The 24,936-nt window shown below is 44.9% G+C and overlaps 8 protein-coding genes across 13 annotated transcripts; 2 read left to right on the forward strand and 6 right to left on the reverse strand.

Annotated features, from left to right (window-relative positions):
• Positions 1 to 79: 79 nt before the first annotated feature.
• Positions 80 to 4,579, reverse strand: LOC120446875 (coiled-coil domain-containing protein 170). The gene is made up of 5 exons (XM_039628083.2): positions 4,340 to 4,579; positions 2,631 to 2,756; positions 1,740 to 2,564; positions 810 to 1,679; positions 80 to 750 (listed from the first exon to the last, which is right to left on the reverse strand). Exons 1-5 carry the CDS (start codon positions 4,496 to 4,498, stop codon positions 157 to 159), a joined length of 2,574 nt encoding a protein of 857 aa, XP_039484017.1. The 5' UTR covers positions 4,499 to 4,579; the 3' UTR covers positions 80 to 156.
• A 206-nt stretch (positions 4,580 to 4,785) lies between these two features.
• LOC120446879 lies at positions 4,786 to 7,454 on the reverse strand. 5 transcript variants are annotated; one of them, XM_039628087.2, is made up of 4 exons: positions 6,728 to 7,454; positions 5,636 to 5,796; positions 5,182 to 5,576; positions 4,786 to 5,106 (listed from the first exon to the last, which is right to left on the reverse strand). In XM_039628087.2, the coding sequence occupies exons 1-4, from the start codon at positions 7,393 to 7,395 to the stop codon at positions 5,056 to 5,058; spliced, it is 1,275 nt and encodes a 424-aa protein (XP_039484021.1). In that variant the 5' UTR covers positions 7,396 to 7,454; the 3' UTR covers positions 4,786 to 5,055. The 5 variants fall into 5 exon arrangements, 3 of the variants coding, with proteins under 3 accessions (XP_039484021.1, XP_039484023.1, XP_039484022.1); XM_039628089.2 differs by having other exon boundaries at positions 4,856 to 5,106; positions 7,255 to 7,454; XM_039628088.1 differs by lacking the exon at positions 4,786 to 5,106 and having other exon boundaries at positions 5,406 to 5,559.
• A 101-nt stretch (positions 7,455 to 7,555) lies between these two features.
• LOC120446878 lies at positions 7,556 to 9,377 on the reverse strand. Its single transcript, XM_039628086.2, has 4 exons — positions 8,602 to 9,377; positions 8,335 to 8,498; positions 7,892 to 8,283; positions 7,556 to 7,827 (listed from the first exon to the last, which is right to left on the reverse strand). Exons 1-4 carry the CDS (start codon positions 9,291 to 9,293, stop codon positions 7,639 to 7,641), a joined length of 1,437 nt encoding a protein of 478 aa, XP_039484020.1. The 5' UTR covers positions 9,294 to 9,377; the 3' UTR covers positions 7,556 to 7,638.
• A 121-nt stretch (positions 9,378 to 9,498) lies between these two features.
• Positions 9,499 to 11,295, reverse strand: LOC120446877. Its single transcript, XM_039628085.2, has 4 exons — positions 10,538 to 11,295; positions 10,314 to 10,477; positions 9,871 to 10,262; positions 9,499 to 9,813 (listed from the first exon to the last, which is right to left on the reverse strand). The coding sequence occupies exons 1-4, from the start codon at positions 11,215 to 11,217 to the stop codon at positions 9,589 to 9,591; spliced, it is 1,461 nt and encodes a 486-aa protein (XP_039484019.1). The 5' UTR covers positions 11,218 to 11,295; the 3' UTR covers positions 9,499 to 9,588.
• Positions 11,296 to 11,440: 145 nt separating this feature from the next.
• Positions 11,441 to 17,908, forward strand: LOC120446881 (hydroxylysine kinase). 2 transcript variants are annotated; one of them, XM_039628091.1, is made up of 6 exons: positions 11,441 to 11,594; positions 11,650 to 11,735; positions 13,086 to 13,408; positions 16,468 to 16,592; positions 16,648 to 17,503; positions 17,574 to 17,908. In XM_039628091.1, the coding sequence occupies exons 3-5, from the start codon at positions 13,101 to 13,103 to the stop codon at positions 17,466 to 17,468; spliced, it is 1,254 nt and encodes a 417-aa protein (XP_039484025.1). In that variant the 5' UTR covers positions 11,441 to 11,594; positions 11,650 to 11,735; positions 13,086 to 13,100; the 3' UTR covers positions 17,469 to 17,503; positions 17,574 to 17,908. The 2 variants fall into 2 exon arrangements, with proteins under 2 accessions (XP_039484025.1, XP_039484024.1); XM_039628090.1 differs by having other exon boundaries at positions 16,648 to 17,908.
• Positions 13,615 to 16,293, reverse strand: LOC120446876 (exonuclease 1). The gene is made up of 2 exons (XM_039628084.2): positions 15,383 to 16,293; positions 13,615 to 15,321 (listed from the first exon to the last, which is right to left on the reverse strand). Exons 1-2 carry the CDS (start codon positions 16,184 to 16,186, stop codon positions 13,933 to 13,935), a joined length of 2,193 nt encoding a protein of 730 aa, XP_039484018.1. The 5' UTR covers positions 16,187 to 16,293; the 3' UTR covers positions 13,615 to 13,932.
• A 1,152-nt stretch (positions 17,909 to 19,060) lies between the features above and the next one.
• Positions 19,061 to 23,142, reverse strand: LOC120446874 (protein male-specific lethal-1). The gene is made up of 2 exons (XM_039628082.2): positions 21,495 to 23,142; positions 19,061 to 21,434 (listed from the first exon to the last, which is right to left on the reverse strand). The coding sequence occupies exons 1-2, from the start codon at positions 22,755 to 22,757 to the stop codon at positions 19,443 to 19,445; spliced, it is 3,255 nt and encodes a 1,084-aa protein (XP_039484016.1). The 5' UTR covers positions 22,758 to 23,142; the 3' UTR covers positions 19,061 to 19,442.
• Positions 23,143 to 23,761: 619 nt separating this feature from the next.
• LOC120444696 (protein TIPIN homolog) lies at positions 23,762 to 24,885 on the forward strand. Its single transcript, XM_039624562.2, has one exon. It carries the CDS (start codon positions 23,869 to 23,871, stop codon positions 24,790 to 24,792), a length of 924 nt encoding a protein of 307 aa, XP_039480496.1. The 5' UTR covers positions 23,762 to 23,868; the 3' UTR covers positions 24,793 to 24,885.
• Positions 24,886 to 24,936: the final 51 nt, after the last annotated feature.

Consider the following 24,936-nt stretch of genomic DNA (forward strand, 5'->3'; position numbering starts at 1 on the left):
AAGCTATGAATTGCATAGAAACGTAACTTGTTGATATAGGTTTTAATACCAATCGTCTGATTAAAAGAAAAACATTTGATTTTCCGAAATATAGAAACCATATTTTATTTTGAGTTATTTGGAAAAAAATACAAATGCTGAGGAAAAGTGTACTCTCTAGCAGTATTTGCTCTTGAAGTCATAGTCCTCCTCGGATCCAGTGGCCAGCAGATCCTCCTTGCAGCCATGGTGCAGTCGATGCACATCTGTGTCAAAGCACTCGTCGTGGAGTCGTTTGTCCCGGCTTTTACTTCGCTGCCGTCTGGAATGCGATGAGTGACCATGTCCATGTGCATGTCCATGTCCATGTCCGTGGTGATTGTGCACGTGGCTGCTGGAACCATGATGATGCTCGGACGGTGGTGGGAGATGGCTGCTGCCGGAAAGGAGTGGCGCCTTGTGGTGGAAGGAAGTTGGTGGAGGACTGAGCTCCCTTGGCGGCCGACAGTGGCTGGATGGTGGTATGGGATCATCGAATCGAGGACACGGATGATCTCCAACTGGCGAAGCTGTCTCATAGCGTTTTGAGAGCATCGTGAACTCCTGATGGGCGGAGCACAAGGCCTGCAGACGATGCAGGAGATCCGTTTCCGGTAGGTCGCGAAGATGCAGAGTCCTGGCAACCGAAGTGCGGAAGGATTGCAAGTGGGACAGGCGCTGATTGGCATCCGAAAGTTGGGAGCTCAACCGGCTGACATCATCGCGCATCGACTAAAATTCGGAGAATGATTTTGATTGTGATTTTCTACATAAATTATGGTTTTATTTACATTTATTAACGCCTCGTCGCGGCACCTGCGATTCTGATTGGATTCACAGGAGGATTTGAGGCGCTCCTTCAGGGCATTAAGTTGGGAAATGAGCCGCGTCTTCTCGTCCTCCAGATCGCATATCTGTGTTGTCAGCTCATCGATCTTTCGGGCCCTCTCCAAAGAGGTGATCTTGTACTCCACAGCCTCGGCTAGCTGGGCCTTAACCTCTGCTATCTGAGATCGGGCATCGGCCAGCTGGGCACTCAACTTGTCCACCTGCTTGGCCGCCTTTTTGGCCCGGCAAACGGCCTCATCCCGCTCACCCTGCAACATGCACTTCCCTCGCGCACCGTCCTCTACGATGGCCAGCTTGCGACGCAGTAGCTCCAGGTGGAGATCCCGCCGCTGCACTTGCTCCCTAAGGACTCGAACTCGTCGCTGCAGGTTGTAGACACTGCTGCTTTCCTTCAGGGGAATGTCATGGCAGGATCTCTCGCGGCGAAGTTTCCCATGACCATGTCCGTGATCACAGCAGCCCTTTTCCGGGCTGTGATGATGATGATGATGGGATGCCTCGTGGTCGCAGTGAGCGGCGAGTCTCTCGGCTCTCTCAAGCAAATTCTCCGCCATCAAATTGGTATCATTTCCAAGAGCCGGAGGTGCAGTGCACTCACCCCAGTTCATCGCAAGGGCCAGTCGCTGCAAGAACTCCGATAGACCCATGTGATCCTTTCGAAGAGTATGGATCTCGGCATGACACTTTTCCAAACGCTCCGTTAGCTCACATTTCTGAGCCTCGCCAGAACGGAGGCGACATTCGGTGGTCTGTTGGGTCTCCTTTAGCTTCTCATGCTCCGAGTTTAGCTGATCTCGCAGAGAGTGCATTTGCTAAGGGGTAAACAAATTGGGTTATTGTCTGGTAGATTATAAATTAATAAGTTGTATTACCGTATGCATGGCTTGGTTCTCCGCCAGAGTCTCCCTTAGCTTGTCCTTGATGAGCGTTTCGCAGGGTTCGGGAACATTCAAGAGATTGCTCAATCCCCGCAAGAACTGCAGACGATCGCCCTGAGTCCGGTCAAGATTGTTTTGCAAGCGATGGCATCGCGACTCAAAGCCGCGCAACTCTTCCTTTAGCTTCTCCCCGTTGATTTCCGATTCAGTTAGGCGATCCCTTTGGATCTGAAGATCCCTCTCGTATTGCCGACAACGTCCTTCCAGCTCGTGGTTGTGATTCCCAGCTCCATCGAGTTGGGCTGTGAGGCGCTGCTTCTCAATGTTGGCCAGTGATTTCAAGTTGAGCAGTTCATTTTCGCAGGAGCTGAGGGTGTCGCAGGTGGAACTGACCTTGGCTTTCGACCTTTGCAGCTCCACCATCACCTCCTCGGCCCGCGAAATGATGCATTCGGGTGTGGCATGGGAATTCTGGTTGCCATCGCACACATCCATTCCCAAACCGATGCTGAGGCGACGCAGGAGATCGTGCAGCTGAGCCTTCACCTGGTCCTTTTGAGATTCCTCGCTGGCCACATGCGATTCCAGATGCTGTATCTTGCAGATCAGCTCCTTGTTGCGCTCGTCGGAACTCCGCTTTTCCCGCTGCACCGTCTGAATGGTGGAGTCGCATCTGGCCTGGACGGCTTGCTCCCTGCTCTCCGAGTTTTGCAGACGACTCTGGAGGGATCCGATGAGGGCAGTCTGCCGAGCAGCCTGGGCCCGCAGATTTTCGATATCCGCATCCTTGCTGCACAAGGCGGTTCGCGCTTCAGCAAGCTAGTATAAATAAATATATGGCCCTTATAGTATTGGGTTTATTAATAATAAGATCGATTTTTTTACCTCCCCCGTAAGCCGCTCCTTTTTGTAGGACAACGCAGCCAGTTCACTGCGCAGGGTGGTGGTCAAGTCCAGACCATGATGATGTTCTGTGACTGTGATTCCGGTATTGCTGCAGGATGTGTCCAGCTGGAAAACCGCATTTAAATTTGGACAACTCATGAAACACATAAAAATATATGGGATCCTGGGTTATTATCATAATGTAATATATTAAATATATATTTACTTTACAAATTAATTTATTGATATTATTATAAAATAGTTTCCTAATTTATGAAACCTTTTCAAACAGTCAAGTACAAAATCAAAGAAAATCTCTAAGTTCTGCAACCTTTAAGATGTTGGTTCTATTGGTGCATTTACCACCACTTTTCACATTTTCTTTTTATTAAAGATATATTTATGCAATTTAAAATAATATGGTTTTGGTTCCATTTTGACTTTCATTACTTTTTTAACTTTAAATGTACTTTTTATTATAAGTTGTAATTTGCAACTATTGTGGCATTAACATAGCCCCAATCCCCACCAAGTGATGATGATGCGGAGACAATCCACCACTGTGTCCCAAGTGATGGTGATGCAGATGATTTTCACTGGGCATGTTTAGAGCCACGAACTTCCGATTGCAAGCACTCCACAAAGCCAAGTCAACTGTTCCCAGTAGAAGCCGTCGAAGAACTGAACTTTGGTTCCGGACAAACTACTTTCGGGAGCCTAACAACCTCCACCTAACAACTGAGGGGAGTCCGATGCATGGCACCGAGGAATTTACCCCAACATAACATCACACAATGCTCAAGTTTATGCTCCAAGTGAAAACGAGCCCAATGGCAGGAGCAGGGGATTTGGATGCGGAGCAGCCGTGTGGGGCCACACCTTCCTAGCCACGGTTACACTTACACATGGGGGAAACCTTGCAGTTTGTTTGGATTATTTGGGTCATTCACATGGCGCCAAGTGGCGAAGTATCAAATGCAATATCCACATCGGACTCACGCACGCGAGTGCGGTCGCCACCGGAATGGGAGTTGGGTGCTCCTGGCCTAGGTGGATATACGGATATACGGTGGAAATTTTCAACTTGGCCGGAAACGGAAAATGAGGTGTGCAACTTTTGGCCAATTGTCTGCAATTTAGGAAGGGGCAACGGCAAGACAATTGGGAACTGAAAATGTGTTGAACATTTGATAAGCTTGGCCAGGTTAAGTATGAAGCCTATTCAGGTTGGCTTTTTGAGAAGGAGAATGCTTCAAAAAGTTCCGATTTTGTAGGAAAATCGAATGAGCTATTTCATTAAATTGCATGATTACATTGGCTTATGATGCGCTTTCAAAAGAATTTTACATTTGATCTTTAATTATAGATATGTATATATGTATATTTAACCTTTAAATCGCATTTCATTTGGCGTTGTATCCAAAAAATATGTATATTAATAGCTTTACCCCACATCGCTCTTGGCCATCCTTACCACTGTACCCCCAGACCTAATGAATTTTATGCAAATCCCCCACAAACATCATTAGTTCCCCTAACAACCGCGTACATTTGAAACATAAAAAGCAGCGAACAAAAGTCGTTATTCAATTGCGAATTCACATAAATCCAGCCTGATATGATGTCTACACGCTTTTATGGCAATTTGGCGCACGATTTTGGCAAGACTAATTTTAGAGCGAGTACCTTAGCGACAAACAACTACTCACCTGGCAAGACGGAATGGATGATGGTGGTGGGAAAGGTGACATTGTGGTCATCCGTGCGGGAATGGCTCTCGGGTCCTGATCAGCACCGAATAAGACCTCAAACACCTGCCAGTCCTCGGGAGTGTTGCCATTGGTCGTGGGTCTCGGGTTAGTTGGCATTCCAATGGATTTTAGCCGGGTGAACGCGACCCGCCTCCGACTGGCGTTGAAAAAATTCTACTCTCTGTTTTCTAAGCGTAAATAATACACTCGACCAGGCAACAACCAGAGGCAAAGTTATGCGGCAACTTTCAGGTTGCCACGGCGCATAAAATAACTATGCATGAGGCCATACTACACTAGTTCTCCGATTTGGGATGGGGGTTCCTGGTGAGTAACTACGGTGACTAAAGTGCACATAATTCGATTTTCTAAACTGCAATCGCCATAAAGGGGAAGCTACCCCGCAGTCGTCTGCCTGTAATTTCATTTGTCTCCGCCAACAAATAATGAATATGGTAAATGTTTGCCCTAACTTGGCGCCCACTCCTTAGCCGATGGAATACCCCCTTATGGCCCGATCCTTTGACAGTGACTTTGAAGGCAACAACCCTTTGGGGTTAAGTTCATGCATTTCGGGATTTTGATTATTTTGTTTGGGTTGCCAACATAAATAATAGTTGTCGAATTTTGATGAGCTTCGAATTTCGCCGACTTCTTTTTGGATTCCATGAGCTTCAACGCCTCGATAGCCTGAGCTGCTGCTCCACTGCAGATGCTTCTTTTGCCTAAAAATTAAACATTTTTTCTTTATTTTCAATTCAATCAAAGGGATATGCTTATTTACTAAAGATTTAGCCCACCTGTTTTCGCTGGCGAGCTTTCTCCTGCGCTGCCATCAGCTTCTTGAACTCGTCTATTTTTTGAAGGTACATTTTCTCCTGTTCCAAGTAGAACTTGTGATCGTCCTTGACCTTTTGCAGAGCAAGCCTGGCTATCGTGCACTGGACCTCGGCGTTCTCCAGATCACTTTCCAGCTTGGCCTCCCACTCCCTAGTACGTATCTTAAGCTTTTCCACTTCCCAGAAGTATATCATCTCCGAGCTGCGCTGCACCGTCATGTCCTGTTTCAACTTGGTTTCCAGTTCCTTCAACTCCTTCCTCAGCAGCTCCTCACGGCTACTGGTAAGCATTAGTCGCTGATCCATGCAGCTGTTTACCCACTTAATCTGGTAACGCACCTGTATGGGATCAGAAGCTAAGAAATTATATAAAATATGCCTTCTAAAAAAGTTTGGTTTTGAAAAGCTAGCTCACAGCTAATGTCTTCGAAGCGGTCTACAAGTGCTGTTTGACGGATATCCAGACTAGATATGCTAGATTCCTCTGCCAGGCTACTGTTGCTCATGCCCTTCTTGATCCGGCAGTTGTCCTTGAGGTCTTTGATCCACGCACCAGCCGTGTTGTACTTGCAGTCTCTAAGAACATAGGGTATTAAACAAAAGAAGAAAATATTATTATACCCGTTACTCGTAGAGTAAAAGGGTATACTAGATTCGTTGAAAAGTATGTAACAGGCAGAAGGAAGCGTTTCCGACCATATAAAGTATATATATTCTTGATCAGGATCAGTAGCCGAGTCGATCTGGCCATGTCCGTCTGTCCGTCCGTCTGTCTGTCCGTCTGTCCGTCTGTCCGTCTGTCCGTCTGTCCGTCTGTCCGTCTGTCCGTCTGTCCGTCTGTCCGTATGAACGTCGAGATCTCAGGAACTACAAAAGCTAGAAAGTTGAGATTAAGTATACAGACTCCAGGGACATAGACGCAGCGCAAGTTTGTCGATTCAGGTTGCCACGCCCACTCTAACGCCCACAAACCGCCCAAAACTGCCACGCCCACATTTTTGAAAAATGTTTTAATATTTTTTCATTTTTGTATTGGTCTTGTAAATTTCTATCGATTTGCAAAAAAACTTTTTGCCACGCCCACTCTAACGCCCACAAACCGCCCAAAGCTGTCACGCCCACACTTTTGAAAAATGTTTTGATATTTTTTCATTTTTGTATTGGTCTTGTAAATTTCTATCGATTTGCCAACAAACTTTTTGCCACGCCCACTCTAACGCCCACAAACCGCCCAAAGCTGTCACGCCCACACTTTTGAAAAATGTTTTGATATTTTTTCATTTTTGTATTGGTCTTGTAAACTTCTATCGATTTGCCAAAAAACTTTTGGCCACGCCCACTATAACGCCTACAAACCAGCAAAAACTGTGTTTAAGACTCTCCTTCTCCCTTCCACTAGCTGAGTAACGGGTATCAGATAGTCGGGGAACTCGACTATAGCGTTCTCTCTTGTTTTTGAATTCAACATAAGAAGAAAATATTATTTTGAACCAAATCGAGCGAATACCGTATAAGTAGTATGCTATTTTCGCAGAGGTCGTAGTCATTTTGAAAGTCCTCTCGCATATCGTGTAGAATGTGTTCGATCTCACCCAGATCAGTTCGAAACTTGACGCAGTTGAGATCCTCGACGCTCCGTTCCCGGTGGATCACGTCCAGGTACAACTGGTTATGTTCCAGTCGTGCCAGGAAGTGATCCAACGACCACTTGAACAGGTTATAGGGAATCTCGTCGATCTTTCCGGGCCAAGGACTCGAAAAGACGCGCAGTTGCTTCAGCAGGCGAACCGATAGGAACTCGATGGCCGCCTTCTGGCATTTGATGTTCAACTCCGCCATCATGGAAGATCGCACTTTAATGCTTTCCATGGCCTCCTGAGCGGTCTTCCTGCCGCTCTCCCTTTTCCGCATCCTGGCCATCTGCCGCACCACCATCGCCTCTGCCCCCCTTTCGAGCTCCCGACCCTCGTTCTCCACAGCACTATCGAACACGGACTTGCCCCGACTAGACAAAGTGGCCCTCAACGAACTAACCCGGCGTTCGTGCTCCTTGATGATTGTACTGATGAAGTCATCGCGGCATTGGGAGGGATCGAGGTGATCCGGCAAAGGGAACTGGATCGCGAACGGATCGGACCCATTTACGGATTCCTTTTCCTCTAATAACACATCCATTATAATTTGTTGTGATTTTATTTAATTATTCCACACTTGAATGTTTTTTTTGTGTCAGATTTTTGTTAAAAAGAAAAACAACTGCTTTGTGATTACTGTTTTCATACTGTTAAATTAACAAATTTAATACGAATAAGTTCTATAAATGAAGAAGTCATTCTAACGTTTAAGAAATGTTTAATGTATTCTTTGGTAAATTGCAAACACTTATGTAAATTGAAGGAGGCCAAATCGGAGAATATTCTACTGCATTTTGGAATTTCTGGATTTTCTTTCAGACCGTCTTTCAGAAAGCCTTTCAGACTTTCGTCCTATCATTCTATCAGACTTCCTTTCTGACTTTCTCTCGGACTTCCTCTCAGACTTTCTCTCAGAACTTTGTGATATTCTTACCGACCTCCTGGATAATCGGCTTTCGGTGGAACCATATATCTAAGCATATGTCAGTAGCATATGTTAAGTAGCTTCAACACGGAATCGCTTTATACAGACTTACCCCCTGAAAACGTTGCTTTGATTCCTGAGCTATGATGGCTTGCACTTCGGCAATTCGCTGGAGATACATGTCCTTCTGTTCACTGTAGAACTTGATATCGTCCTTTATCTTTTGCAGTGCAAGCCTTGATACGGTGCACATGACGTCGGCGTTCTCCAAGTCGGTATCAAGTCGATCCTGCCACTTTCTGATGCTTTCCCTAAGCTTTCCCACCTCCAGCGAATAAATGAGCTCGCAGGAATTGCGCACCGTTTCATCCTGCAATGCTTTTATCTCTAGGTCCTGGAGCTCCTTTTTCATCTTCTCCTCCCTTCCGTTTATGCGGAAGAGACGCTGATCCGTACAGCTTCTAATCCAATTGATTTGGTATCGCATTTCAATCGGATCCTGGGCTGCGGAAGGAGATGAATCTTCCAGATATGTCTTACAGTAACCCTACTCACCTGACTCGCTTTCAAAGGTTTCCATTGCCGATGAGTGACGTAACACCATGTTAAAGGTGCTACTTTGAGCAAAAAGCTTAGCGGTTACAACACTGGATTGCATGCTCTCAAGATTATGATTGAGGGTTTTGACCCAAGGTGCGTTGGTGTTGTATTGCGCGCTTCTGCAGTTAAATGATATCAGATGGTGAATCAAATGAAAATTATTAATAATTTTGCGAATTATTAAGAGGGAGGGTCATATTTTAAAAAAGCCAAAATTCTTACTTTAACAATTCCATGCTGCTTTGGCATAGATCCCTATCATTGCGATAATCTTCTCTGATCTCGTGTATAAGAAGTTCGATCTGACCCAAGTCCTTGCAGAACTTGAGGCAGTTCAGATCATCCGCACTTCGCTCCCGATTGATGACATCAAGGTAGACCTGCTTCATGGTCACGCGCACCAAGAAGTCGTCCATCGACCAGCTGAACAGGTTGTAAGGGATATCCCCAGTGTCACCGGGCCAGGGACTCGAAAAGAGGCGCAACTGCTTTAGTAGGCGAACCGACAGGAACTCGATGGCCGCCTTCTGGCATTTCAGGTTGAGATCAGTCATCATGGTCGACCGCAACCTAATGTTTTCCAAAATCTCCTCCTTCGTCTTCCGAAAACTTCCTCTCTTGCGTTGACTCACCAACTGCCGCACTACCATAGCCTCTGCCCCCTTTTCGGACCCCTCATCCATGACCTCCTGGGGATTATCAAACTCTAAAGCTTCCCGAACCGTTGATCTGGGCCTCAGAGAACTCGCCCGGATCTCGTGCTCCCTGATGATCGAGCTGATGAATTCATCGCGGCATTGGGACGGATCGAGATGCTCCGGCAGTGGAAATTTTAGCTCATATGGATCGGACCCAAAACTGGCTTCTTTCTTCCTCTTATCGTCATCAGAATTTCTTCTTTTTTTGGATACCATTTTTTGCCTTTTTTTGTTTTTTTTTTTTTGTCTTATTCTGTTTGAGTGTTGTGATTGAAAGTGTCACATTTTTGTCAAAGTAATACTGCTCCTGTTTTCTTTGTACACGTTATAACACCCTTTGATAGATGCGTTTAGGAAATAACCCAAAATTGAGCAGAACACTTTATTTAAAAGTTCGTAGCTGGTTTAAAATGCACCATTATTAAGTAGGGTGAGCTTAAGAAGTATTTTATTGAAACCTTTGGTAAATTGGAAACATATATAAGTATAATGGGCCGAAATTTAGTATCTGCTATTGAACTTTAGAATTTCTGGATATTCTCTGAGATTTTCTCGCCAACATCGTTTCGGATTTTCTTTCAGCTTTTATATCAGACTTCCTTCCTGAGGTGCTTTCTGACTTCCTATCAGACTTTCTTTCAGATTTCCTTTCAGACTTCCTTTGAAAGTTCTTTTCGGAATTTCTTACAGACTTTCTTAAAGACCCCCTCGACTTTCGTTTTAAGGCAGCTAATTCCTAAGAAAATTTAATATAATGATTGTTCCAAAATTCGTTCTCTCTACAAAGCCTTACCCTTTCCTCGCGGGTCATCTTTTCCTGATCTATGATAGCTTGCACTTCACCTATTCGCCTAAGATACAGTTCCTTCTGTTCCATATAAAACTTGAGATCGTCCTTAACCTTTTGCAGTGCAAGCCTAGATACGGTGCACCTGACGTCGGCGCTCTCCAAATCGGTATCAAGTCGATCCTGCCACTTTTCAATGCTTTTCCTAAGCTTTTCCACCTCCAACGAATACATGAGTTCTGAGGAATGCTGCACCGATTCATCCTGCAATGCTTGTACCTCCAGGTCGTGGAGCTCTTTTTTTATCTCCGCCTCTTTTCCGCTTATTCGGAAGAGACGCTGATCCGTACAGCTTCTAATCCAATTGATTTGGTATCGCATTTCAATCGGATCCTGGGCTGCGGGAGGAGATGAGTCTTCCAGGTATGTCTTATAGTAACACCACTTACCTGACTCACTTTCGAACATTACCATCACCGATGAGTTACGACATACCGTCTTTAAGGTGCTAGTTTGCTCAAAGAGCAAAGCGTTTGACTCATTGGACGCAATATCTCGGAGATTATCAGTGAGGCTCTTTACCCAAGAAGCATTCCTGTGGTATTCGGCCTTTCTGGAATAAAACACAAATGCTAACTAGCTGTTAACTACAAAAGTATCAAACCACACTTACTTTAACAAATGAATACTGTTTTCGTGGAGGTCTACGTCGTCTCGAAAATCATCCCTGATTTTATGTATAAGGAGTTCCATTTCGCTGAGATCCTTACAGAACTTAACGCAATCAAGATCCTCGACACTTCGCTCCCGATTGAGGACATCGAGGTAGATCTGATTCACGTTCAGTCGCAAAAAGAAGTCATCCACAGACCAGCTAAACAGATTGTTTGGTGTCTCGTCCAGTTCGCCTGGCCAGGGTATCGAAAAGAGTCGCAATTTCTTGAGCAGACGAACCGAGAGGAACTCGATGGCCGCCTTTTGGATTTGGCGAATCAGATCGGCTATTAGGCTCGACCTCATTCTGATGCTAGCCAAAACTTGGTCCATTTTCCTCATCATGGACGATCTTTGGCGCTTTTTGGCTAACTCCAGAACCACCATAGCTTCGGCTTCCTTTACATCTGTGTCGTGGAGCTCCACAGGCTTGTTGACTATCGAAACGCCACGCATTGTCGATCTGACCACTAATGATGCAACTCGCGACTCGTGTTCCCTTATCAGACCCTTGAGAAACGTATCTCGGCACATTGACGGATCTGTTTGCTTCGGCAAGGGAAAGGGAATTTCCCATGGGTCTAATTCTTCTGCGTCATGTACCACGTCTTTCAAATACTTCATCTTTTTATGGGGCATTTTTTGAGTTTTTTTGTTTGTTTTTGTTTTAGGTTTCCTTTTTTGAAGTATTTCTTGTGGGTATCATTTGTAGGAAAATGATTCAAAGGGGCTTTAAATTGCAAGCCACCGAGTTTTGGATCTTATATTTATAACTTTCAAATCTCCCGCTACCTAGTGTTGGCAAACGCAGTACCGAAGCTAACAATTCAACAGCTGATTAGACAGTGGAAAGAAGCAGCACCTCAAGCCATTCGCATGTCTGCGTGACTGCACATTGCTTTGAATTTTTGAATGTGTTCGTTTATGCCTTTTACTTGTTGTTTCTCGAGTGTTGTTTATTGTTTTAATCAAAATTAGTTTGCTACGTTTGTCCGTTTACATAAGAAATCCCACAGGTGAGGTAATGCCAAGCGATTGGGACTGGATCTAACCGACTTTCCGCCTTGTCAGTTTCCAGCCGCAGCGCTCAGAGCCACAAAGTTTAGTTGACCACTTTTCCGATCCGGAGACAGGTGAATTTTCCGTGCCGTGCCCAGGTAAATAAGCTTGTTTCAGTCTTTTGTTTGTGTATTCGGCTTCTTGTTTATGTGCTTGATTAGCAGTCAGCTGTGCATATTTGCGTCTCTCACATGCACAATATATTTGGGTTTTAATTACCCCCCGCTGAGCGTGTGTGCGAGAGTGGGAGCTTGTGGCTGTGTGTGTGAGCCCAGAAAATCGTAGTTACGTACATCACTGCGTATGAGCAATAAACTGTAATTGAGTCAAGGTCAGCAATTGGCACTTGATTGTCAGACCTCGATAGCTACTCGCTTACACTTAAATTCAAATATTATAGCCTCTCCCGGCCCAATATTTATTTTCTACCCGCCCTGCTTATCTTTTGTTCGGTTATGAAAACTATTCCACTGACGGTTAAATTAATGACCTGAAAAGGTATTTGCTCTTCCCTCTTCCTGTCCATATTAGTGTTTTAATCCCAGCGATCTGTTCGGTTTGTTTGCCACATAATTGATGTGGTTTCAACTGGAGCGTTAACCAAAGCCGATCACGACTGACAGTTTGCTTTTCCACGGTTGGGCAACCACTGTCCCCCTGATAAGACCCGAAATATGTTGGAAATAAGGCCCGCCCGCTGCACCACTGAGTTCACAATCAAAATGCAAACAGAGCCGGCTTTAAGCAATTAAGCAAATAGCCAAGTTAACACTGCAAGTGGCGACAGAGGCTCACACTCACCCACATGCAACGAAACTCACGGGACTGGATCTTACGCAGATACAGTCAAAACTCGCTAATTAAATCGTAAAGAAGTATAATTTGAGGCAGATATAGGCAGCCCTCACTAAAGAGTACTCACTCTACAGAAATATTTCACATAATATTTCAGCATAATTACTTAATAGCCTGTTTTAGGATTAAAATGATGCATAAATTGACTGCCCTTTAACGCAATTGTGTTTATCTATTAGCAATAATCTTTAGCAATTAAATCTAAATTTTCTAATTTTAAATCTAAAATGTTCGGATTCAAAATTAATAAAAATTAGCTTAAATTTACAGTGCAACTTTAAAGGATTTTAAAATTAAAAAGCTAAAATATATGATATAAATAAAAACTAAATTTTATTGTAAATTGTGATTAACTTAAGATTGAGCTTTGAATGGACGATGCTTGACTGTACTTGAACGCACACAAACTGGCGAATAAGATATGGAGAAGACGTCGACGAACTCGTTTCAATTGAGACGCAAACTGAAACACAATTCATTTCGCTGGAGAACGCGCAACCGAAAACATTTTCCACCTCTGCTCTTATTCGTTTTTTAATTGATATTTGTTTACTCACGGGTCTTTGGCCTTTGGTCTTTTGCGTCTCCGATAGAGCCCCCAAAATAAAATGGAGCAGTGGAACAATGTGGAGCTGACGAACATGTCCAAAAAGTCGTATACCCTGAATCATGCGTACGATGCAGCCGAGAAATTAAACAAGGAAAACACGCCTAATTCCTCTAATGGCAATGGTGCCAGTGCCGCTGACTCGGCGGCTGCGGATGACGATCTCCTCAAGCCCGGATCGGACGTGCGCCCAAAAGTGGAGCCCGAAGATGTGGAGAGCCTACTGCGACGTCTCTACGGGATCACGATAAGCGAGGTTAAGGAAATTATCGCCTACGACGATCGCAACTTCTTTCTCAAGGAGGATAGGTAAGCAAAGCGATGGCAGTATCTCGCTGAAAATCATTCAATCCAGCACCACATCCGGAGGTTTATCTCGTGTCAGAGAGTACAGCGTAAGCATTTCATACAGCTGCAGTCAGAAAACTAGCACAGGCAATTTCCAACATCAGAATATAACATTTAGATCAGGTATAGTTTTCAATATAGTAAACGCAATAACTATTTACATTGGATTATTTCATCAACAACATATTTTATTGGGATGCGCTTGAGAGCAATTTTAACTGTAGTTCGCAGCACGACTGTGCAACACGATAACAAAAGATAATGCGCCGGAGAAATGCGGCGGGGCCATCTATTTATACTCAGTTTAATTAAAGTTGTTAGTCGTGGCAGTTGAGTGTGACGCAGTCAACAGTCGCCTTGCCAGCATCGCAGTTGCTATCTTGATGGATTCATGGCATTCAGCACTGATGTAGTCAGTTTAGGTCTTCACTTTAATAAATTAGATTAATCTACAGAACAAAAAGGTTACAGTCTAGAAAAGCTATTCATTTGAGCACAGGTTTCTTTTGGAAGCCAAACATACTGAGCTTGGTTTGATTCTGGCTCACGGCACCCAGTTTTCCATTTGTCTTAGATTTAGGAGTGCCTTTTTTGGCAGTGGAGGGTTTACTTAGTCCTACTCTTCGTTTGCTGGTTGGCAGAGAGTTCTGGCGTTGCAGAGTGGAGGATGAGGATGATGCTCTTTGCTCTGAGCTACAGCTATCGTCGGATAGCAGAATGACAGCATCATTATTGTTTCTGTCGGATTCGGTGGGATCCTGAGGGTTTTCCATAAGTAGATCTAGGGACTTGAGGCGAATAGCTGTGGAATTTGTATTGACTTTTGTTGGTGTTTGCGGTTGTGATTTGGTTTGTTCTTCTTGGGATTCTATAGGCGAAGAAACACATTTCTCTTGTGATTCCATAAGAGAAGAGGCTGTGGTATCTGTATCTGTTTCTCCGTCAGTCTTTTGTGAGTTACTAAGTTGTCTCATTTGGTTCTCTCCTGGAATGTCTTTCCTTTCTAGTCTAATTTTTTTATGTCCTGAGTGAGAGCCCAGCTTCTGCTCGTCCATATCGTCATTTTCTGTATCTTTTGAATGCTCCTTTTGAAGTCTTGTCGTTTCATCCTGTGAGGCGAAGAAGCGACTTCGCACCTGAACTTGTTCCTTGGCGAATATGCTTCTTTTAAGAGAATCAACCTTCTTTACATCAGCTTCTCCACCCAGCGGACTTGCCTTCTTGGGACTGAGCAATCGCAACAAAGAAGCATTCTCACAAACCACCGGGGATCGCTGAGTACCTTCTTCTCCAGTCCTTTCCTTGGCAAATGGATTGTGACGACTTTTGTGCACCGGCGACGGAGGAGGTGTACGTTCTTGGTCTAAGGAGTCACCCCGGCTCGGACTTCTCCTCCTTTTGGCTTTAAAACTATACATGGTAAACAACTGGGCTTCTGTTTGTTTGGCCTGTTCCATTCGCTGATTGGCCTTAATTTCCTCGTTTACAGTTTTGCTTACAAAATCCACTTTTTTGAAGAACAAGGCACAAGAGTTTTCTTTCTTGGGCGTGGGAGGGATTTCACTCTGAAAATTTGTTTGCCAAATGCTTTTGTGCTTCGAGCGCTTGACGTTCTTCGGCGTTGGCCATGCCTTTTCTGGTGTCCAAGAGTCTAGACGCTTCATTGAGAAGGGGTTTAAGTTTCCCAGGGCCAAGTGCAACGCCTGCTCGCTATCCTCCAACAAGGTGCCAGCATTGCTGCAGTAGCGCTCATCAGTTCCATAATCTTCCAGGAGACACAACCGCTGCATGCGGCGCTCTAAAGGATTGTAAATAAACATGTGCTTGAAGGTAGCTTCGGCTTTCATAAAGTTCTCAATATAGTCGTCATTCACCTAAAAAAAGGGTAAAAGATGATTAGTCTGGCAGTTTAGACCTATTTGTAAGGTAACTTACTTCAAGATTGCGCATATTGAGGTAACTAGGAATCTTTCTTAATGCTATTTGCATATCATCCTGTTCCGTTTTGAGTATAAATTTGCATGCCTTGGCCAATCCGATGCCAGGCAGTGAGTCCAGGTAATCACAGCCGGATAGGATGCACATGCGCCGAAACTTGTCGAAGTGATACTTCTCCTCATTGCAGCCCATAGCCAGGTGAAGTTTTTCCGCCTCCACGAGCAGGCCGCTGCCATTTAGGTCAAGTTTGAATATTATGTTCTTGGCCCCAAACAGCGTCAGGTCCGAGTCCTCGGTGATGATGTACTGCGCCACATCTGCTTTATTCAGCCAGGCCATTTGGGCATCGGCCTCGTAGGGCGCTACAATGCAGTCAACATTCCGGCTCCGGCATTCCCTTATTAACCTCAACGCCATGTCATGGGTGACGTCCACGCAGCGTCGCATATGGGACCGGGCCTCCTCAATGCGACCCAAACGCAGGAGTTCCGCCGCCCGTTCCTTGCTCTGCTTCCGGGAATCTCTTCTCCGCTTTTCGGTCAATGCCTTGGCCGGCAAGTGCTGCCCATCGAAGACCAGGATGGGCTTGATATCGTAGGACAGAAGCATGTTTACATACTTCAGGCAGTACTGGATGTATACATCCGTATCCTCGCCGCGAGCCAACTTCTCTGCACAGCCGAAAACTCCCTTGTGCAGCCAGCAATATGTGTCGACGGCCACTGTGCTACCGCGAATATCCTTTAGATGCAGCTGCGAGGAGGCCTTGCCCACGAAGGGTATTAGGCCGGTAATGCCCATGATAAGGCCCAACAATATAAACACATATAAAAACAAAAACAATTAATAAAATCGCAGATCTTAGCGCCAAAATTGCTAGTGCATTAGTGTGACCAAAGTGCGCTGCTATAAAAAAAGGCGAAGTGCCATTCACATGGAAATTCTATATTGTATGTTTTCCAACACTTGGGTATAGCTATTAGATTTTAAAAATGTTTCCATATTTCGAACCGCTTTTTACGGTTACTTCTTTGTATATTAATAATTATGCCTCACTTATTGTATCGATTTCCGTATTGCAGTAATGTAAAGAACCCACTTATTGTGACCCACTGTCCACACGGATACGTCCTAAAAATCCTTAACTCACTGGACTCCAAGAAGGAGGACTTCGTGGATGCCCAAAATCAGTTGCTGCTTTACTTAGGTAAGAATTGCTTACCAATCCATCAACAAATTTACAATGTAATCTTATAACCTAGCGAAACACAGTGTGAAGTGCCCCCGGCCGGTAGCCAATGCCACTGGAAAATTTTACTCTGTGGAGCGGCTGAATGGGAACTCGAATGTGGTGCGGCTCTTGGAATTTATACCGGGAGAAATCTTCCACCAGGTGCCGGCGACAAAGCACCTGCTCTACCGCAGCGGGGAATACTTAGCCAGGTTAAACCGAGCGCTTAAGAATTTTACCCACCAGGCGTATGAAACCCACAAGACCTTGTGGATGCTGCAGAGTGTTCCGGAGCTGAGGCAATTCCTGTATGTGGTGAAGGATCAGGAACTGCGTCTTATCTGCGACGAGGTGATCGATGCTTTCGAAGCCAAGATTCTAAGCCAATTGCCCACCATGGAGCACCAGATCATCCATGGGGACTTCAACGAACAGAATATAGTGGTGGAGCAGGCCCCCAATCAAACCGAATACACCATTAAGGGAGTTATTGATTTCGGTGATACGAGCAAATCGCCACTGATCTTCGAGATTGGAATTGCCCTCACTTATATGATCCTGCAGGCCAACGATTTGGCCAATGGAGGCATATTTCTGTCCGGTTATACCAGTCTGAACCCCATTGAGAACTCAGAGGTGGCTCTTCTTAAATATTGTGTGGCTGCCCGATTGGTTCAGAGCCTGGTAATGGGTCTCTACACCCACACGCTGCATCCCACAAATGAGTACCTGCTGGTGACCCAGGAAAAGGGTTGGAAACTCCTCCAGAAGCTGTGGCGCGAGAGCTTTGGGGATGTGGATGAGCTGTGGGCGACCACTGGACATCAGTACTTGACCCAAAGCAATAAATAATATACAATCCCGATGGGCTTGTTCTGTTTTTAAAGGTATTTTAACAGATTTTTAATTAAGCTGTTCTGTGTATTGAAGATTTTGCATGTTATGTTTTCCATTAAGTGATGAGAGTCAGATGAAATTGTCACAGTCAATAAGGCATTATGTAAGATGTCAAATACGTGTGCAATTGCACAGCCCCTTAAGAATATGATATTGAGAGGATCGAAAGCGAAAAGACATCTGAAACCAGAACCAAGCGATACCAGATGCTTGGAATATCGAAAGAGGGCTGTTAAAAAAACCCATCGTCAATTATTAGAATTCCATTAACATATCACCTGTGCAAAATAAGTTGCAAGTCCAAGTATTGATTGCATTTCGTTGCTTTACAATTTACTTTATCCTGTATATTATTATCATTATCTTTACAATAAAACTTGTTAAACAAATACAAATACATTGTATGTAGTACATTAATTCTTACAGTAGGTGAGTTTGTTTAGAGCTCTACAGTGGTGGCAATTAATTTCGAATTGATTTTCAGTTGAAGCTTCAGTAAATTGAACTAATTAACGCTAATTACATTGAATGGTGTAAAATGGGTGTTGAACGTAGTTCCACCTTCCGCTTCTTCTTCTCCTGGACAATGTACAACGTATCATATTCATTTTGTTACATTATAATTATCTCTATGCGTTTGGGTACAGTGCCTACTTAACGCTATATTACAAATAACCGACTTAACACCTACAGAAATGTACAAAAATAAGACGCCACTCGAAAGCGAGCTGTGGATTTGATTTTCACCGGACGTTGGCAGGCTCCTTATCATTGCGACAGAAGGGCAAACAGAAGAAGTGTTAAACGAAACGATTTTATCCGAAAATGTATGGTGCCCATAAGGCTAAGCCGGTGTGCAGCTTGGGAATCACGTTTATATTTATTCTTCAAATCTTGTTTGCTTTTTAACGGTTTTTGTTTTTTGGTAAAACATTAAACAAGTTAAGGAAAGTTAATAAAATAAAACAATAGGTAAAATGTATAATTCGATTACTCTAAGCAGACAACAACTTGCACACAATTTTTACACAATCAAATCCTAAAAAAAAAACACAAAATTATCAGAGATATACCTGAGTAACTCTTTGCAACACACAAGTTATCTGCGTTAGAGAATCTTAAGATATAACAGACAATAAAAATATAAATATAGACAAAAAAAAAATTGTATACGGGCTAGAAAAAAAAATATTTAAAAATTATAAGTCTACGAATTTCATTGTTTTTCTCCAAAAAAAATGCCCAATATAAGTTAATGTATATCTTTCGATTCTTGATAACTCCAGTGCGGGCGATTTTTAAGGTGATAAAGCTGAGATGAATTATACAATCTAACTAGCGACTGGTTTAGATTACATGCTGTGACGGCCTAAGTAATTTACGTAGATTGAAAACAAGCAGGAGTGAAACTCTTTTAATAGCAAGTTAACTAAATCTAATCTTTTCCAGACCAGGCGACGAACTTTTGGATTCATTTACATCTTATATCAGATCGAATTATTGATATTTTCAAGAAATAAATATGATAACAGTTGAATAGAAAAATGTTTAAATAGGACAGCTCAATTTTACTTGCCTTTAATGATCTCTCATCGCATTAGAAACGAAAAAACTTTGACAAAAATGTATAGATTCTATAACAAAGAATTTCTAATGTCCCAGAATTTATCTTTCCGTTCTTTTTATTATGCAAATAAAAACGGACAGCTGAGGAACCATATATACATTAAACATCGTCTGCTCTGGATTGTTTGACTTCTTGACGATTTCTGGGAATCGCTACTGTTAACTCTGGTGCTTTCACTTTACGCTTAAGAAATAATTAAAAATATAAAACGGAAAATCATTAGTATGGTAGACGCAACGACTTCCCCCCAACCGCCAGTCTTCAGCTTAGCTCCAGTAGCAGATCCCCCAGGTTTTTCCTGGCTAACGATTCTTTTGGCGCTTGCGTCGCTTTGGAAACACGTAGGAGGAGTGGTTTTCCTGATGCCTCGCCTCGGCAGCAGTGGTGGGTAGCTTTTTGCTAGCCAACGTTGCCACCGGCTCAGCCAATGCCTTGGACCTGGCTATGGAGGTTGGCGCTTCGACTGCATCCACCCAGGGGACGCCGAAATCATCCCGCGCCTCCATGTTGACCACGTTTTCACCAAATGCCTGAACGGTCACCTCGTTGACGAATTGGATGGCCTCTATGTCCTCGGGCAGCGGGTAGAAAGTGGACGCGCGCAGAGGATCCAGCGCAACCAACACCTCGTCTTGGTTCCGCCGCATCCTTAGCTGTTCAAGCCGGATCTGCTCTTTCATATAACGTGCATCCCTGCACTTTCGATCGACCTCATCCTTTACATATTTCTGGTGCCGGCGCTCAAATGTTGCATCGTTCAGTGGTTCTGTGTTAGTTTTATCCGAACTAGGGGGCACTGGGACATCCCTCCACTTGGGTATCTCCAGACTAGGGTTATCCGCTAGCAGCTCGTCGGCCTCCTCCAGGAAGAACTCGTTGTCACAGTGGAACTCCTGATCCTCCCACGTTCTCGTGCTGTATGGAAACGTGGCAGTGCGGAATCTGGACTGGAGTTTACCCGATCTCGCCGTTGCCTTGCTGTACGTGTGGGGTGAACAGTTGTTTACCGTTTTTCGGGTAGTCGAAGTGGTGCTGCTAACGCTGCTATTAGATTGCGGTGTTAGAGGAGTTGCTATCTGTTCAGCTGCCTTGGATTTCGATTTTGCAGCAGATATATCCTGGTCAATTGAGGATGTAACCGCATGCTGTGGCGTTGAGCCAGGCGTTGGTGTCGTTGACGGCGTGGGCGCTGGGGTTATTGTGGTTGAGGATACTGGTGCACTGGGTGGTGGGTATATAAGATTTGTGGCCACTCTCTCTCTAATTTTCTTGAGTGTAACCTGTGACTGATGACTCTGGCTTAGAAGCTCCTTTTTTAAATGTTCCGCCAGTTTTCTTTTAACTGTCTCCACATCATCCATTTCTTCATCTAGGTTCCGAGACGTTTCCGATGTGGTTTTTTTATCATTGACCAACATACTTGTATTGCTTTTCAGCTCGGGCGCCGGAACCTGATCAACGTTATTGTGTTTTCGAACATCAGCCGGGGCGGTGGAGCCGGTTCTGATGTCAGAGTGCATTTCATACTGCCTGATCTTAACCTGCAAACGCTGCGTTTTTATAGGTTCCGTTTGCGTCTTTGTGGACTGATGGTTGGATATCATTTTTTGAGCGGGGGCGTCTTTTATATCAGCGGTGTTGGCCTTGGGCAACGTGGTTTCTCTAGAAGATGTATTCGGAACAGAAGCTACCTTTGGGGCTATCGCTTTCGGAAGGTGCTTTGGTGCATCCTGCGGTTGTTTTTTCACAGTTTCTTTCTGCATCTTGTTTACATCCTCTTGTTGTTCCTCGCGAACATCCAGCGGCCCATCTTCATTCATCTTCTGTTCTTCTCTAGGTGGGTCCTTGGGTTTTGGGTCCAACCTGGGAACATCCAGCTGCTTCCTTATTGCTTTGTGATCATCGGTGGCATCTTCCTGATGCTTCTGCGGCGTAGGTACTTCTAGAGGCTCGGGGACTGATTCATGTTCCTTCTCCTTCTTCTTTAAAGCCACCTCCTGGAGGAAAATCAGCGTTTTTAATGCGTGACCTGCTATCTCGACTGTCTCCTGTCGTCTTTTTTCCTCAGCGATTTTAACGGTGGTGACATCCTCATTTTCCCCTGCTTCCGGATCCAAGTGTTTTTTAACAGTTTGCTCAGGCTCTAGCTGCAGCCACTTTTCAGTTATCCGATTCTGATTTCCCTCTTTCCTTATCTCTGCCTGTGTCGAAGACTTCTGCTGATGATTGGGTGTTGAATGGGCCGAAGGCGCACAGGCCTTCTCCTCCGTGGGGTCCAATTCCATAGAGTTAATCTAAAAGAGGATAGGATTGCTTGACATAATCTTTAGATGAAAGAATAACATGAAGCATACCTGATTCTGCCAGAGCTCTTCCTCAGTTCTAGAGTGTACCTCCGTATTGCTATCCAACGACTGATCATCGTCCTCTTCATCATCGTCCTCCTCACTTTCATCGTCTTTATCACTATTGTCCTCATCTTCTTCGTCCTCGTTTTCGTCCTCATCCATATGGCCGTTGGCATCCACAGAATGTGCATGCTCCTCCAAATCAACCAGCTCCTCGGTGACCACTTCCATTTCAATTGATTCCAAAGCATCATGAAAGATATCCCCTCCAACGACTTCTTCGGTGTGCACCACTTGCATTTGCAAATGATCTTCCTCAGCGCCCAGTTGGTCCTCTTCCTGCGAATGCTGCTCCTTATGTGCTAGCAACACGTGCTCCTCGGCTAATTCCGTTTGCTCCTGAATGTGGTGCTCAGAATCCTGATTCATCCGCTGCAGGATAAACGTGCTCACCTTTTTGCCGTTGAATTCACCGCGGCCTTTGCTCTCAGACCGCTTGCTGGCTGACTGATTCGTAACCACTCCCGCGTGCTGACACACAGCCGGAATCTCCTCCATGTTCACAGCCCTGGAAAGAGCATTAGCAAATTGAGGCTGCGCATCTATCGTTTGTGTGCTCTGTTCCCGCTCCTGAAAAACAGTTTGCGTCTCGGCATGGCAGCGTATCAACTTCTGCTGCGGTGCAGCAGGTGGCAGTGAGGGATCATCGTCGTCGTCGTCATTGTCGGTTCTTCGCTGGTTCTTTCGCCGCAGTTGTTTGCGTAGATCCTCGTTGGCGGCCTCCAGCTTAGCAACGGCCTGCTTTAATTCCATATTCTGCGCCATCACTACGCTCATCTTGGCGCTTTGGTCGTCCAGATCTTTGTCCTTGGCCGCCAGACTGTCCGTCTGCTCCTGCATCAGCTTCAAGTGAAGCACAATCATGCGCTTCAGGTTGTTGTTCTCCACGATGAGGGTAACCATATCGGCGCCGGCACCCACTGTTCCGCCGGAAGAAGGAGGAGCCATGGCTCCGCCCCCCAGCTCTGCTAGAGGAGGAGGCGGAGGCGGCAAAGGCTTCCGGTAGTTATTATTGCCCCCGCCATGGCCTCCACGGCCATAGCCATATTGCTGGCGCACATAGCTCTTCCCGGGATGCTGATGCAGATGCTGCGTCTGATTGGGATGGCCGTGCAGATGCCTTTGGTGGCCACGCGACGGATTGTGGTGATACGGCGATTCCGAGTAGTTGGCCCGCTGTTTGAGCGGCCATTTGAATCGCTTGTCCATGGCGGTCGAATTGAAACCCGTGCCGTCGGTCCTACGATCTCATAATTCTCCGAATGTTTTTGTTTTGTTTTGGTTCTGTTTGCGTCGCTTGAGGTGCACACAATCTTCTTCAGCTGATACGGCCGACAATGCGTAGAATCCCGATTCCGATTCCCACCACACTTAATTTTCCTTGCTCGCCCTCGCAAAAGAACCGCTCTTTTTTCGGCCAGAATCTAATGGATTTATCGTTTTAAACGTGGCGTTCTTTGCGCACGTGGTGACCGCATTTAGACAGCGGTTTTTCGGTTCGTGTTTAAACGTTCTTTCACCGCTTTTTCCACAAATATTTGCAAAATGTAAACTCGCCCCGAAAAATGCTCTTGGAAGTATGGCGTTTTGCTGGCGTTGCCACTCTTTGCCCAAGCGCAGAGTTGATCTGGGGCACAGGGATGGTAGTTTGCCGTGATGGAAGGCTTATCACGACATTCACGAAGTGAAACAATTTTGCACGAAACTGTACTTACCTTGCTGATTCTATATATATATAATTTAAAATTTTATTAAGCAACTTATCAAACCAAAAGCAACAATGGCCACGGAATCTAATAATTATAATAATAATATAAATATTTATGTTTATAATGTTCTGACTTTTAAAGTTTCAATATTAAGAACTCATTTCGTAAGTCACATGTTTTTATCAAATATTTTACTTGAAATAATGAGAATTCCGATGATCCCTGGATGAATACCTTTTTTTATAATGGTACGAATAAAAAATTACAATAAAAATTCATGTCGTGTCTATGTCGCTAAGTGCCTGGAAAACGTGTCACGCTGACATCTCTTATGTCTATTGCCACCAATGCAAAAGCCGGGTTAGCTGTACAAACTACTTTTAGTGCCACCCACTAATAAAAATATGGCCAAGCAAAATTAAATAGCATTCGGGAATGCCCTAATAGTTATGTAATCGGAAAATTACGGGAACAAAGATCCGTTCAGTTGGCAGCCCTCCTATGGCTTATGCAAGCGTCGCCTGTGAATGGCAGATGCAGATGAAGAAGAAATTGGCGGCAAAATTTTGTTAGATTGTTTATTTAGTGTTTGAGTTTCTGGTACTCCTTCCATGGCATCCCTCTTCGGAGATGACGGTGTGGATGACCTGTTTAATGACAACCTTCCGACGGACCCGGACCAGCTTCCCAGCGATGGCGAAGGCGAAAAACTATTTGCGGACGACGAAGAAAACGGCGGAGAGCCAGGCAGCCAGGATGCCCAGACAGTAGAGCCTAAGAAACGAGCTGTGCGAAATCCCCGACCCCGACTCACTGTAGAAACACTTCGAGGTCCTCGGGGCATCCAGACCATCGAAGATTATTTTAAGGACATCAAGTTCAAGGGCAAGGGTTACGAGAAAACAGATCTCGACGAGGTGCTACGACGCCTGCAGCACTGGGGTCATAGGATGTATTCCACCTACACCTTTGACGATGTGCTTAACAATATCGAACGGCTGGGCAAGAAGAAACCTCTTCAAGTGCACATGGCGCGTTATCGCCTCGGTCAGCTGGAGCAGATGCGTGCTCACGAAGCGGAAGCCATGGAGGAGGCGCAGGATGAGCAACAGGAGGGTGCCGGCGATGAACCCTTTGATGAGTTCGACGCGCTGCTAGGTGAACAGATTGCCATGTCTAGATTGGCGCCTCGCACCCCGCACCAGAGGAAAATGTCCACTACCTCTGGTAACAGTACGCTGGTTACCCCCTCATTCTCCCGCGGCAATGCGGTGATGTCCACGCCGTATTCAGCTGTGAATGCTACCGTCGATCGAAATGGAGCTCCTGTGGTTCCAGCCTTCGATCGGAACGGAGCTCCGTTGGCACCGATGGACATCAGTGACTACGGTCAGCCGCTGCCACCCTCACAGCCTCCCACGCCGGCGGCTAAGAAATTATCCAACGAACAGATGGCCAGGATTGCGGAAAACCGCAGGTTGGCGCAGGAGCGCCTGAAGGCCAAGAAGCAGCAGGAGAACGCAAGTACAAGTTAATGGAATGCATAATATTTATGACATAAGAATGTATATTTTTAAAAGAATATTTTATAAAAATAAATGTATTCAATAAGCTACGTCAAAAGTTAATTGGTGGTACATCATTTCGAAATTGATCTGCACAATTCAATTGTTCGGTAA

This window comes from Drosophila santomea, chromosome 2R (genome assembly GCF_016746245.2).
Source record: "Drosophila santomea strain STO CAGO 1482 chromosome 2R, Prin_Dsan_1.1, whole genome shotgun sequence".
Taxonomy (NCBI): Eukaryota; Metazoa; Arthropoda; class Insecta; order Diptera; family Drosophilidae; genus Drosophila; species Drosophila santomea.

Coding starts and splice junctions, on each gene's coding strand:
- LOC120446875 (XM_039628083.2), bottom strand. CDS start 4,498: ATGCCAACTAACCCGAGACCCACGACCAATGGCAACACTCCCGAGGAC. Junction 1,680..1,739: donor AGAACCAAGCCATGCATACG/GTAATACAACTT, acceptor TTTACCCCTTAG/CAAATGCACTCTCTGCGAGA. Junction 751..809: donor GCGACGAGGCGTTAATAAAT/GTAAATAAAACC, acceptor TCCGAATTTTAG/TCGATGCGCGATGATGTCAG.
- LOC120446879 (XM_039628087.2), bottom strand. CDS start 7,395: ATGGATGTGTTATTAGAGGAAAAGGAATCCGTAAATGGGTCCGATCCG. Junction 5,797..6,727: donor AATAGCATACTACTTATACG/GTATTCGCTCGA, acceptor CTATGTTCTTAG/AGACTGCAAGTACAACACGG. Junction 5,107..5,181: donor AAGCTCGCCAGCGAAAACAG/GTGGGCTAAATC, acceptor TTTAATTTTTAG/GCAAAAGAAGCATCTGCAGT.
- LOC120446878 (XM_039628086.2), bottom strand. CDS start 9,293: ATGGTATCCAAAAAAAGAAGAAATTCTGATGACGATAAGAGGAAGAAA. Junction 8,499..8,601: donor AGCAGCATGGAATTGTTAAA/GTAAGAATTTTG, acceptor ATTTAACTGCAG/AAGCGCGCAATACAACACCA. Junction 8,284..8,334: donor AACCTTTGAAAGCGAGTCAG/GTGAGTAGGGTT, acceptor CTCCTTCCGCAG/CCCAGGATCCGATTGAAATG.
- LOC120446877 (XM_039628085.2), bottom strand. CDS start 11,217: ATGCCCCATAAAAAGATGAAGTATTTGAAAGACGTGGTACATGACGCA. Junction 10,478..10,537: donor AACAGTATTCATTTGTTAAA/GTAAGTGTGGTT, acceptor GTTTTATTCCAG/AAAGGCCGAATACCACAGGA. Junction 10,263..10,313: donor AATGTTCGAAAGTGAGTCAG/GTAAGTGGTGTT, acceptor CTCCTCCCGCAG/CCCAGGATCCGATTGAAATG.
- LOC120446881 (XM_039628090.1), top strand. CDS start 13,101: ATGGAGCAGTGGAACAATGTGGAGCTGACGAACATGTCCAAAAAGTCG. Junction 13,409..16,467: donor TTCTTTCTCAAGGAGGATAG/GTAAGCAAAGCG, acceptor TCCGTATTGCAG/TAATGTAAAGAACCCACTTA. Junction 16,593..16,647: donor TCAGTTGCTGCTTTACTTAG/GTAAGAATTGCT, acceptor CTTATAACCTAG/CGAAACACAGTGTGAAGTGC.
- LOC120446876 (XM_039628084.2), bottom strand. CDS start 16,186: ATGGGCATTACCGGCCTAATACCCTTCGTGGGCAAGGCCTCCTCGCAG. Junction 15,322..15,382: donor TCAATATGCGCAATCTTGAA/GTAAGTTACCTT, acceptor CCCTTTTTTTAG/GTGAATGACGACTATATTGA.
- LOC120446874 (XM_039628082.2), bottom strand. CDS start 22,757: ATGGACAAGCGATTCAAATGGCCGCTCAAACAGCGGGCCAACTACTCG. Junction 21,435..21,494: donor AAGAGCTCTGGCAGAATCAG/GTATGCTTCATG, acceptor ATCCTCTTTTAG/ATTAACTCTATGGAATTGGA.
- LOC120444696 (XM_039624562.2), top strand. CDS start 23,869: ATGGCATCCCTCTTCGGAGATGACGGTGTGGATGACCTGTTTAATGAC.